Here is a 13054-nt window from a genome sequence, read left to right as displayed (position 1 = left end):
GTTTTGATCTTTTTTCTTTGTGATATTATGATGTTTGCATGGAACATGTGAACCATGGTTATTCATGTACACGTATACATGATTCTAACAGGATGCAGATTTCATGATCGTTTGTGTACAGCTCTGTCTTGATCTCTCAGCATCTCAGCCACTGTGTTATGTACCAACAAACAGGGTCCAGTTTCTTTTGGGGTACTAGTATGTATAGTATATCCAGGTTTCTCAAAAGCAGGATATGTTGTTTACACTGGCAACATGTTCCCCGGATACTACCGATCATAACTAAGATACTTGTGTGCATATAAACACTCACTGATCTCTGGACTGTGGGAGATCAGTTGTGAAGCACTGGTGGAATGTGTGACGACATAAAGGTTTGGAAGTCAGTGAAGATTCTTAGAACAGAACTTGGTACACAAGCCTGCTGTAGCTTAAATGAACTTCTGTGGGTGGTCTGTTGTATCAACTATATCAGCATGGATAGCACCACTTTGGTAGGTAGTTTTAAATCATCTTTTTGTTCCTTCACTGTCTATATGTCTTCAAGAGATGGTTGTTTTTAATACTGACTTACTTATTACATATTTGCCTGAAAATCAGCGAATTCTGCTCACCATCAATCGTGTGCTTTTTGATCTTTTTCTTCCTTTAACAATGTTTCAGGCCTCAGACCATCAACATTTAAAATTAATTCAGAGTACGGGAAACATTAAAGAAGTGAATACAAGTGATAAAAAGTGTGTGGGGGGTGACTTCCACACAGTCAGAGTATGTTAAAAGTAAAGGCCAGTTTTCATACACTGTCATATAAATAGGCAGTGTCTTTTCATCTGTAACCAGATTTTATGTGGATTATAACTTACAAGACCTCCCAGGATGCAAAATCTCCTTTTAATTATTGCTTTTAGTTATTACTTTTAATTTATCATAGTTTATACTACAATTTTTACTTTGAAGTGATCTAACATGAAACAATTATTGGTTACATTTACTGTGCGATGACATTGCCATTGTATTCAGGATGACCACCAGGTGGGAGTATAAACTCAGTTATCTCCCACAGTGTAACGTGTTTATGAGTCTTGGGCTCTGACTGTTTGGTATTCAAGTTTGGAGTCAAAATAACCTGTTACAGTGGATCACATACTCAACCTTGTAAACACTTTAACTGTGAAGGAGGAATGTTTGTTTGAGGTGCTTAAAGTGGTACCTTTATAGCAAAGATGTGGCAAGTGTTTTTGAGCTCTGTCTAGTTATTTTACAGTGTGTGTTATCGCAACTAGAGAAGGAGGGGAGTTGGCCTGCTGACAGGGTTGGTTTTCAAAATTTGTGGGTTTAGTTTAGCATAGTAGAATGTTTCAAATTCTGTGAATAAGTTTTGTGGGATGGATTTGTGCTTGGTGGAGCACCATTAGTATATGATGTGTGTATGTGTTAGATATGGGTGTGTGTGCTTCCTCTGGGTCTGTGGGATTTTGGCCCATAATTCCTGCAGTTCTCAGGTCACAGCTCTGTTCTCACGCACATATTTGGCATTCCTTCCCCGACATGATTACCATACACCTTCCACTCTGGGTTTGGCTACGCAGAATATTTCCATCATTCCCGAGTGGAACTGGAGCAACGTTCCAGCAATGAACAGCTCACCCCACCACCACCCCCTTCCCCCTACTTGCTCTTCTTTAGCCCACCCCCACACCCTGTTTCCCTTCCACCCCACTGTCTCCTCCTTATACCACCCCCCTCAGCACAGATTCCTGCTGCCTTGCAATAGGAATCCTCTGGTACAACCATTTTCCCCCTGAGTCAGCTGTTTGTGTCTGCCGGCATGATTGGGTCATTTGGCAGCGACATCTCCTCAGTGACCTCCCGCTAGGATAGGGAAGGAAGGGGAGAAATGGAGGGATAAGAGCAGGATAGATGAGAGGAGAAGCAACTCTGAAACTCTATCTGACTACTGCACGTTTCCCTTCCACTGTTTTGGCTGATCGCTTATGGTGTTTGCATGACAATATTTTATAATGTGGAGGTGACTGTTGATTTTTTTCAACAGTCAGGAGCTCAGATTTCTTAGAGTTCCTGGATGGAGCTGGTGCATCTTAGAATTGTACTTTTTTTTAAAAGCAATCTAATGTCTGAGATTCCAGCTTTGGAGACTTCTTACTTCAGCCTACACTGACAAGAACTGTGAAAACTGCAGAATATGTTCGTCTGCAGCCTTTAAGCACTTGATTTTAAAGTGTTTTAAAGGACTTTTCCCACTTTGTTCCATGGCTTTCTGTTAGAAATGCAGAGTGTCGTAGTTTTGCAGTGGCTCTCATACCTGGTGGGAGGGAGAGTGTTTTTAACATCGCACGGCAGTCTACCATTGACCTTTGATAAACTTTAGCAAATCTCTGATCTAGTTTTCAAATCGTCAGTTAGTGCTGCAATTAAGTAAGTTCCATTAGCAAATAATCTATTTCTTCTCTTCTATAAAATATGGATAAAATCTATCATAGTAAATGTTTATTTATTCAAAATATTGTTATATATCTTGATACTGAAAATCTTAGGTAAATTCAGGTGAGAAGTTGTTTGTGGATAAAATATGTTTGTTTTTGATTAAATACCTACAAAAATTAAGGTGAATAAATACACAAATTCTGCAAACCCTGCATTGCCACAGTCCTGTACATTGATTGAGCGCCCAATACAGCCAAAGATATAGGAGGAATGGTTATCTTAGTCGTAAATGGTACTGTTTGTCATAGTTTCTATGATTCTTTTTGTGAAATAAAAAAGTTAATCTTAAACTGACACATTTTCAATTTTGAATGATAAAAAAACAGAAAATCATCAAATACTCATGTTACTGTAGCTGGGAACAAGCAAATGTTGGGCATCATTTAAAAAGTGGTATTCCCTCGTTTCACTTGAATCTCCATCCCCAATGTATCCTTTGACAAAATAGTGGTATGTATGCGAGGAAGCAGTTTACAAAGACTGAGAGACACAGGAAATGTTTCTGTAAGGTTTACTGAGTCGAGAAAGACTGCTGCACACAGAGCTGAAATAAATAAATGAAATAATTTTATCATAATAATTATAGTAACCATCATAGTAAGATCGCTTATTTAGGGTTTCTGTCTTCTTTTATATATATAATATATATAACTTTCAATAAATTGTTCCCTTTAGTATTTTTCTCCTGTGTGTATGCATGAGACTTTGGTTTGTTCCACTGAATGTCCTGGTAGCAGCATTCTGTATCCATGATATCGCACGGGAGCATCATCCCCTGGGTCATTTCTATAGCAATGCTAATCGACAAGGCGCCCTCCCAGCCGTGCTTGCCCCTGCACTCATCACCCTCTGCACTTATAAGGTGAGGGTGTAGCGTCCTCGGGGGGGGGGGGTTGTTGGGTGTGTCAAGAGGAGTCACGAAGAAGGTTTCCAGTTGTCTTTGGTCGGCTGTTGGTTTGGTTTGCGGTGATTGGCTGGCTGTTTTTGGTGCAGCTTAGTTTTTATACATTCTAGTTCCTAAAGCTTCAGTCCCTGCGGTGAGTCGTCATGGGTCCATGCAGGGACTGGATGGTCCCTTTCCAGAGTCCCTTGTGATCCAGCTTCACTCATGGTTGTTGGTGCACTCACTCACACAAACAAACACACACACACACACCCACACCCACACACTTAGGTACATTTTTCTCGTCTTCTTATTACAAACTGGCATTTTTTTCGATATGTCACTCACTCAGTCATTCCCTCATTCATCCTTTTCTTATCCATCCTTTCATTCATGCAACAGTCTCACAGGTTCCCACCAATTTAGTAGTGAGACAAATAAGTGCGTCACATGTCAACAATCCATTATTGGTCCATTTGATCTATGCAGATCATTTTATCCCTTTGTCCCCTTCTATGTTTTCCCGTGCTCTCCTTCCTGTTTTCCCTTTATCCATGGGCTAAGCACCCACTCTCTTGTTCAGTCAGCATTTCCCACCTTTGTTCACTCTCTGTATGGTCCAGTTGTAATCCCATACTTGACATTGTCCAGCTGATCCAGAACAGGAGACATGAAGGCCTTGTGGTATTTGTGGCTGTGGAATAAAGGCCTTGATAGAGCCTGGGACTCTGGCAGCCCTTCAGGTTTTCTGTCAGTGTTTCTGGCCCAAGAAGGAAGCAGACCAGATACATAGAGCTTCCAGCGATGGACAAGTAATGGTCCACTTGGTCCAGTAAGTTAACTAAAACTGAGAGGAATGATCTCTTAACTAGGGGACTGTAGTGGCAAATTAGTAGGTGTAAAGCTAAACCCCATGAATGTTTCATCAAGTTCCTGGTCAATGTTTATCCCAACAAATGGAGGCGTTCAGTCGTTTGTGACAGAAGAGATGAATGGGTTAGCCATTGGCAGGCTCAGGTCAAGGCTTTGGATGACAAGACAGTGGGTGCTAGCGTTAGCCACTACTAGCGGGGCCCAGTAGCACGCACCCTCTTGCCCCGCTTGCTTACGGTGGTGAAGCGGAAGGGTGTGGTGAGGTCGGGTTGCTCCCCGGGCGGGAAACGCTTCATGAAGTGTACGTCCTGCTGGTTGGGGAGTGTGTGGGGGCCACGGCGAGGGCGGCCTCTTTTAGTGAAACCCACATACCAGCCTGTGTAGCGCGCTGACATCAGAGCTGTGTAGTGGTTTTCCAGAACCTTTTCCACAAAGACGCAGTCTGCGCTTCGATTACTGGCCTTCTGAGAGAGCAGAGAAACAACAGATAGCCCCCCCCCCCCATACATACACACACACACACACACACATTGGAAGAAGGAAAGAAAGGCTGGTCAGGAAACTGTAAGACACTGAGATATTCTTGATAAACATGTTTCTTTAAGAAAGAAATCTCACCTTTCCTACCAGCTTGCCACGGCGGTTCATGCAAAGGTAGAAATTGGTTTCTTTGCCCCGGATTCTCACCTGGCTGCCAAAGGTGTCGGCCTCCACTACGAGCTGGGCTTGTGAAGGGACAGACAGAGGGACAGACAGACATTAGAGCCATGGGCATTGCAGAGAAATACAGAATGTTTATGGAATTTCACAAGTTTATTAGGTCCTATCACAGAAATATTAAAGGAAGAAAGATAAAGGTAACCCAGATTTAAAAGCCATTTATTTTCATGTCATCTGAGATCACTTAGCCATGGCAAAGATCAACATTCAAGCTTACACAAAGAGACCCGCTGCCAAGTAGCGTGACATTAATTGCTCAGATTACCAGCCACCATTAAATCAGATTTGGCTTTAAAACAGATAAGGCATTCACTTTGAATCACAGTTTTAGGATTCATAGATGCTATTAAATGTGCTGATAAATCACAGGCAGATGTAAATGTCTCTGTCTGGACAGATGGTTGTCAGATAAGCCTGGTCACACACATGGATGTGAGGCCGCTGACCACAAATGGGACTCGTAAAAAAGATAACAGCCAAGAGTAGACAGAGCACACTGGGCTGAGAGGAGGGGGAGCACTCACTCTGAACGTCTGTGATAGGGTTTTAAGGTGTGTGTGTGTGTTTGTGTGTGTGTGTGCAGGTGCATGCATGTTCATCCTTCCAGGCAAAACCTCTTCACCAACTGCACATCATCAGAGAGCACTTGTGCCTGTTTAAAAATAAATCCCTAAAATGGTTCCAGGATGACCTTAGTCAACAAAGGGGTCAAGAGAAATCAATACCTCCCTCCCTCTTGCTCTCTTCCTCTCTCTTCCCCCAACTCTCTTCTCGTCTCCCTTCTGCTCTTTCGCTTCATGTTTACACCTTCATGTTGCTGCCCCCTTTTTTTGCTTTTTCCCCCCTTCTCTTTCTGCTCTTGGTTCCCCAGTGTAATACCTCATCACCGTAGTCAGTCAGTTTTGGGTGGAGAGTTCTGCTTAGGATTGGGCTGAAGTGGTGTGTTAGTAACCTGACATGTTTGTGAATGGATGGGATGTGCAATATGAGCTACCACAGGAGCACACGCAGAAATATGAACTCTGGCTTTATGGCTTGCCTTTCTTCTTCCCATTGATTCTGTGTTTGGTTTAAGAATTGTTTTGACTTCGTTAAAGATGGAGGTAGTGTTAGAGGATGAAGGAAGGGAGGGAGGGAGGGAGAGGAAGCCTGCTGTTTTAAATCCAGAGGAGACAACAGGGAGGATGAGAAATCAATGGAGGGATCGATGAAGGAGATGAGTTTCTAACACTCGGTCCGACACTGTACCTGCCAGGCTTCTCCTTCTAACTCACACTTTTTTTCCACTAACACCTTCTCTCTCTCTCTCTCTCTCTCTCTCTCTCTCTCTCTCTCGTGAATCATTGAGTCAGCAGCCAGTCGATGAGGTCTTTGTACTCCCAAGACAAGCTCCACTGCCCCTCTGCCAAAGCCTGAGGAGGTATGTGTGTGTGCCTGCACAGTTGCATTCTGCATCCATTCATGCATGCACTTGGTCAGCCTTCAAGTCTTTGTACTTGCAGCCATTAGTTGGTGTGAGTGTGCATGTGCGTGCAAGTAAGCATCAAACTGTGAAGACACATGCTCTCAAGTGTTTGCCTTGTGTGTGTGTGTGTGTCTTACCATATTTGTCTCCATCTTCTCCTCGTGCACTGATTCGGCGTCCCAGTACCTGGACGTGTTTGCCGCTGGTGCGGCTATAGAGCTGGTAGACTCGGTGGTGTCGCCGACTCATGGTGTCTCGCACCTGCGTCTGGTTCTCCACATGCACGCTGAAGTTGACCCCATCCACACCAAGTACCTGCTGGGAACACACACCAAAGCAGACACACACACACACACACACACACACACAGAGTCATGAACAGACTTGGAAAAACTACATGTACTACCAATATAAAACTTTCAACAATCTCTTTGCCATGCTTGCAGATCCTCACCTGTAATGGATTGCACATCACCAGCAACATCTGGATACATCTGAAAAAAAAGTAGAAACAGATGAGTTTAGAAATATATAAGCAAGACTGAATGTTGAAAGAGTTGTGCGTGACACCATCGTTTCCATCTCTTTCTTCTCTGCTATTCTTTCTGTTTAACATCTCTTTTCCTTGTTGGGTGATTACTCACACTGCTGGGTGTGTGGCTGGCACAGTGACTTGACATACAGACAGGCCGATGTCCAGGGATCGGCAGACAGACAACACCCAGTACAGTGTTTATCGTTACGCTACCAGCCTTCTATCCAAACCCACTTTCTGACCCATTCGTGACTTTCGCCACACCAAAATCTGGCCTCCAAATGACCTGATTGGACCGTGGCGAAATGGCAAACATGCCGAGACAACTAGAACATGTTTTGGTTTGGACATCTAAGGAAACGGGCTGGCTTATTTGGCTGCCCCGCGTATGTAGACAGCTGGGCTGGACTACAGGTGTACATTCTGCTGCTGTGATGTGGCTCTGAAGAGTGGAAGGACTGTGGTTACACTTAGAGATGCTATGAGTAAGTCAGAACCTGAGCTACCAAAATGTGAGAAAAGAAGATTTACGGAATAATCACTTGGGGGGGAGTAATTGTGGTGATGTGACACAGAATCAATTTGTACTGTCCACATGGAAATATACCTTTTGTATATTATTTCTTATTGCATAGTTGACTATCTGGAATGCCAGAGACATTTGTGACTGAAACAGCTGGTTAGAGTTACAATTAAAATTCTTTTCACATTATCACATTGCTTAATTAAAGTTTAGACCTTGACCTTGGATGTATCAAATGTTATTTACAGCTTTAGTAAGGGAGTGATTGTGTTGCGCAAAATCTACTCTGGCAGTCCTTGAACTGCTCTGAATTAGTGGCTGAAGACTTGATGAAGTTCAGAACCAAGTGTGTGGGCTGAAAAGTAATCCTACGAATTTCATCTTTCCCCACTTCATCTTTTGCTATCTCTCTGCATGCCTCTTCTCTCTCTGTCTTTCTCTCCTCCACTCTCTTTCTCTAGCTTGTTGTCCTCCCTTTCTCTCCTTTACCTTATCTCTGTCCACTCTACCTTTCTCCTATCGTTCCCTGCCTCCCATCTTCCTTTATGTTTAGGGTTAGCAGGGTGACTCCTCCACACTGTCGTGGGCATGCACACAGATGTGCAGATGTGTGCAGAGTGTATGCGTGTGTACAGGAGGAGCAGCTGACAGCTGGGCCAAAGCAAAGACATACGCGCTGCTGAGGGAGGTAGATAGTGAGAAATAGAGAGCGGTAACGTGCACAAAGGGATAGGGAGAAGGCAGGACAGAGGAAGGTGGTGTAAGAATAAATAGAAGTGAGATGAAGCAAGAGAAGGCTGACAGATAATAAAAGAGGTGAGGGATAAAATCAGAAAGAATGGGCAGGACAACAGATGTGAGGAGGGGTAGAGAGGGTCAAAAAAAGACTAAACTTACAACCCAAAGGACAAAGGAGAAAAAGTGGCAAAATGAGAGACAGTAGCGTAACCAGCGTGAAAAGCAGACAAAAAGATAAATAATGGAAATGAGAGCGGAAGGAGGTTCAACTCGTGCATATCCTAACACATGTCACTGCCTCCTAACCAGCGCACATATACCATCCTGCTTCCTTTCTCTCCTTCTCAACATTTCTTTCCAATAGCTGATGTGTTGGCCCCTGACTCATTCTAATAGATGCAGATATTCTGGCTAATGCAGCAGAGTGTTGGCCCTCACATTTTGCCTGCGCAGCCGAAAAAACCTGAGCGCCTGTGCATTGTGAGGACTCTCAGCTGTTAAAACACCACTACTGCACTGCTGCCGAGGACACTGCAGGAAAAGTGCCTCGGCACTGGATTCCCCCACTCCCACAAAAACCACAGACACTCCATATTATGCCAGCCACAGAGAGAAAGAGGAGAGAGGAAAAAGGGAGACAGGATCAGCCAGGGGTGGGGGAGGGATGAGAAAATGAGAGAATAAGAGAGCGCAGAGAGAAAAAGTCGAGGAAAGACAGAAGGAGGTAGAGGTATGGAGAGAGGGAAAGCCCGGTGCGCTTTGGCCACTTGCCAAAATAAGCAAGGGTCTGACATCATAAACCTGCGTCCCAGCAGATATACCATATGGAGGCTGCGGTTAGACTAGCAGGGCTCAGCACAGAGGACTGGGCAGCAGCGTGGAATGAGAGCGGTCGGCCTGGTGGGACTGAACAGCGGTTTCAGCTGTGTGTAGCAGTGGTTAGCGTGGTAGGCCAACACTGGAGCAGTGGGCTTCGGCACAGTGCAAAAGTTTCAGATGTTCAGCAGTGAGCCTCGGCGAAGAATAGTGGTTTGGCTAGTGGGCGTGTGAGTGGTATCAGCAGTATTAGGGCCCATTGTGGAGCAATGGTTAGGGAAGTAGAGGGCCTCGACATGGAGTTGTGGCTTTGGGAGAAGAGTAGTAACAGGTTGTTGTGGCAAAAGGCCCTGGGCTTTTCTAACTGGTATGATCAAGTTGGTAAAACAGTATAGATGAAGTGAATTGAGTGGCTGTGGTAAAAATGACAGACAGGAAGGAAATGAATGAAGAGATGACTGACTCTGAAATACCTAAACTAAAACCAGCAGACTAAACAGTGAGATTGCTCCTCCACAGATACTGCCAGGGGCGCCATCATTCATCAGTTATTAATTCATGCTTTTTATCTGAGCAAATATCTGTGGAAAAATGGGGTACAGGCAAGACTTGAAGACAGATGTAGGCAGTTAGGTGGGGAAGTGAAGAGAGTGTAAGGGAGACACAGACGAAGAGAAAGTCAGGCAGACACCATCAGCAGCAGCAGCGGCAGCACACACCCTGTCCAGGTTGTGTGAGGAATGAGAAGTATCTGGAGATGACTGCCATCTGGGAGAAGTACAGTCGACACAAAGAAAGAAAAATAAATCCCTCGGCTTTTAACAAGACACACCTCGAATGGGCAAACTCAAGCCCCGTGAGTCTGTGCACCCCCCCCCCCCCCCCCCCCCGCAACTTCTCATTTTTCTATCCTACTAGATAAATCCAATGTTATTTGATTCAACTTCTGAAATATTTTCAATAGGGAAAAAAAAAACATTTTGTTGTTGGCGCTGGGAAAATGGCCGTTTCTAAGCCATCCCTGAAGTAAGTGCAGATGGTGATGGAGATGTTTATGGCAGGTTTTATGAGTAACAGGGCCCTGACTCTGACCCAGTGACCCTGAACTGTCAGCCAATCAAAACAGGGCCTTCCGTGGCATGTTTTCTGTGGGGACTGATGAGGAGTGATGTAACCGTTAGACACTGCAACCCTCCTCTGCATCATCTTCATCTACAGTGAGGCCTGTGATGAAACCAGTTTAAACAACTGAAGATAAAGGTAAAACATTCAGGAAAACACAAGATTATTACATGACAAAGTGATAAAAGTGACTTACAAGACGGTCAGCGTGGAAAGAAGGGACCACATTGCTTCCCCCCTCCACTATGGAACTTGGCCCAGAGACAGTCTCCTCGCTCGGTCTGAGCCAGTCCGACAGTCCGGAGAGTTCCTCTCTGTGTTTTGAATCCGCTGGATGTTGAGCAGAGTCAAAGAGTCAGCGGACACTCCCGCTGGCATCGGCGGCGACGTGCCCCGGTTCCCCCGGCGTGGGTAAATTTGCGGGCGCGGGCAATATGGGATGTGAGGACGGTGTAACTTTGCCACTGTGACCGCCGGACAACCTCTAACAGCTGTCCAGACCGGAGGAGAGACGGGTGGTGCGGGGGAGCAAAGGGGGGAAGGTTAGGGCTTTAAAGGATGCGCGTCCCCGACAAGAAGAGGAACAGGTGAAAGCGCGCGCACGCCTCACAAATAACCAACTCCAATCGACCTCGCTGACCCCCAGAGTGATGCTAAGGCCCCTGTGGACAGATGCGGTACGTGCGTAATCTTCTGCGTAATCCAATGCGTAATGTTTCAGCGCAAAGGCAAGCTTCTGGTCTCCAGAATGGATTCTGTAATAGGTGAAATGATAAAACAAAGTGGTGGAGTGTTTGTTCCTGCGCTGACAGGAGAGGGAGGCAGGTTTAGTCCCAGTAGACCAGGTTCAGGAGCTGTTGGAGGTGGGCTACCTTGGCTGGCTGATGGAGCAAACGGCGAGCTGGAGACGGGGGCTCTGCGGGCGCAGGGTATTGCAGGGCGGCCTCGGTCATGACTGCGCCCCCACGCTGGCTCAACGGGTCTCTGGCTCAGGTGACACCGACCAACAGTGTCCGATGGAGAGGGTGATAAGGTCCCGGAGGGGTCCAGCTCAGAAGGGTTTATGGAGAGAGCTGAATGAGAATGGGAGGGGATAATAAAAGAGAAAGAAAGACGAGGGAGGGGGGCTGGCTGGAGAGGATGGGAACAGCTGTGACTGGGTGGCGGACTCAGCCACCCGCGACACAGCGAGGAAATAACAGCCGCACTTTGCACCTGATTTTCCGGACTTCCCAGCTCGCCTCAGCCGCTGGTTACCGCCTGGCTGCAGTAGTCCTCCCTGCACCCTCTCGACACAATACCAGCCAAAACACAGCACGATGACATCACCTCCAAAATGTTTGAAGGGGAAAATGCAATCCGATCTTTTTATTTATTTTTTTAAACGTAGAAAGTTTAAGCAGTTTCTCTTCAGGGGGAAAAAAAACAGGAAAGTCTTCTCGTTGCGAGAAAAACGAACTCCGCAGTGCAAGAGGAAAGGAGTCGAGATGACCAGTTTCTGAAGAAATAAAAGTTAAAACGGGCGCACTGGAAACGTGTTTACTCAAAATCACACTGACAGATCGACTCCCAGTCCAGAACCTGCACCGTCCTTTTCTCCTTATGTTTGCCTCCCTGTTTCATTGAGACACCAGAGGAGAAAACGCAGGAGAGAACGCATGCGTTTTAATCCACTTAACTGGTGTTGTACAGATCCTTCTCCTTTTCAAAGAATTCTGAGGTTTCCTTCCATAAAAAGCTCTTCTTGAGGGGGGCTGCACAGGAGAGGCGCGTCGGCAGGCACAGACCTCACTCCAAGAAAAACCAGAACAAGATTTTAACAGACGCGGATCAATCCTCCCTCCCTCCGCTCCTCACTCCCTCCCACCTCTCTCTCTCTCTCTCTCGCTCTCTCTCTCCCCCCTCTCTCTCTGTGTCTCGCACACACGCACATGCACACTTATTGGATCAAAACGGGATTAGTCAGTCGCTATGCGATGCCGACCCAACTTACACTGCAAAAATATCCATTTTAACAAGTGTTCCGTTCTGTGTGTATGTGAAAAACATCTGCTAATGAGGTGAGATAATTTCACTTGTTAACAAGGCAAACCAACTTGTTTCGGTAATTTTCCCGAACCAGGCAGTTTTTGTTGGACTATTATCTGCGTTATTCAGCCTTGTCTCAACTAATATTTGTTTGTGGAAATTCCTGAAACAAGTAAAATACACTGGAAACACTCACTGCATGATGTCATTGTATGGGAAGGAATTTACTCGTTTCCAGAAAATACAATTTTAAATTTGCATTTCAGAACAAATGTGCTGGGCTTTTGAAATTGTCACTGGCAGAAAGAGAAAGTGACAAAAAAAACGTTCATAAAATGTGTGTAAAAACAAAGACACCTGTCTCAGTCAAGCGACCATCAGTCTCAAAGACTGAGCGGACTTCTTGCCCTCCGTTATCTACCCTGAAGATAACCTCACCCCTGCAGCCTCAGTGGCCCCGAACTCAGGATGAAGGGCGGAGAGCAATGCACACACACACACTCACACTCACACACACACATGAGCCGCCGCGCTTTCAAGTGATGTATTTTGACTCCCCATTTCATAACTTTTAAGTTAAACCTTAAGAGGGAAAAATGAAACGGAGAATGAGAGACAGTCGGGAGGGCGGTATGTAAGCACGGACACTGATCCAAAACGAACATTTCTCAGGGATTTCGGCAGCAACGCCCGCTCTGCGCTCCCAAAACTCCCTCTCACCGCCGCACAACCGCAGACGGTCAGCCAAGCCAACACAACACTCCTGCCATACCTTTCATTCACACACACACACACACACAAGCGCAAAAAGAGAGAGAATAGAGGGAAAGAAAAAGTAAATTTGTG

The 13054-nt window shown here is 45.5% G+C and overlaps 1 protein-coding gene across 4 annotated transcripts; it reads right to left on the bottom strand.

The window, feature by feature from the left end:
* Positions 1 to 2585: 2585 nt before the first annotated feature.
* On the bottom strand, positions 2586 to 12002 carry fgf18a (fibroblast growth factor 18a). 4 transcript variants are annotated; one of them, XM_046406787.1, is made up of 5 exons: positions 10377 to 12002; positions 6901 to 6940; positions 6584 to 6761; positions 4880 to 4986; positions 2587 to 4725 (listed from the first exon to the last, which is right to left on the bottom strand). In XM_046406787.1, the coding sequence occupies exons 1-5, from the start codon at positions 10406 to 10408 to the stop codon at positions 4453 to 4455; spliced, it is 630 nt and encodes a 209-aa protein (XP_046262743.1). In that variant the 5' UTR covers positions 10409 to 12002; the 3' UTR covers positions 2587 to 4452. The 4 variants fall into 4 exon arrangements, with proteins under 4 accessions (XP_046262741.1, XP_046262743.1, XP_046262742.1 ...); XM_046406786.1 differs by having other exon boundaries at positions 2588 to 4725; positions 6584 to 6764; XM_046406785.1 differs by lacking the exon at positions 10377 to 12002 and having other exon boundaries at positions 2586 to 4725; positions 6901 to 9904.
* Between the last annotated feature and the right edge of the window lie 1052 nt (positions 12003 to 13054).

Source organism: Scatophagus argus, chromosome 12 (genome assembly GCF_020382885.2).
Source record: "Scatophagus argus isolate fScaArg1 chromosome 12, fScaArg1.pri, whole genome shotgun sequence".
NCBI lineage: Eukaryota > Metazoa > Chordata > Actinopteri > Scatophagidae > Scatophagus > Scatophagus argus.
This window is presented reverse-complemented; position numbering and strand designations above follow the sequence as displayed.

Excerpts from the sequence above, each read along its gene's own strand:
- fgf18a (XM_046406784.1), bottom strand. The coding sequence starts at position 7,062 with ATGTTAAACAGAAAGAATAGCAGAGAAGAAAGAGATGGAAACGATGGT. Across the intron at positions 4,987-6,583 it reads AGAAGATGGAGACAAATATG|CCCAGCTCGTAGTGGAGGCC; the intron begins GTAAGACACACA and ends TCCCTTCACAAG. Across the intron at positions 4,726-4,879 it reads GTGGCAAGCTGGTAGGAAAG|AAGGCCAGTAATCGAAGCGC; the intron begins GTGAGATTTCTT and ends CTGCTCTCTCAG.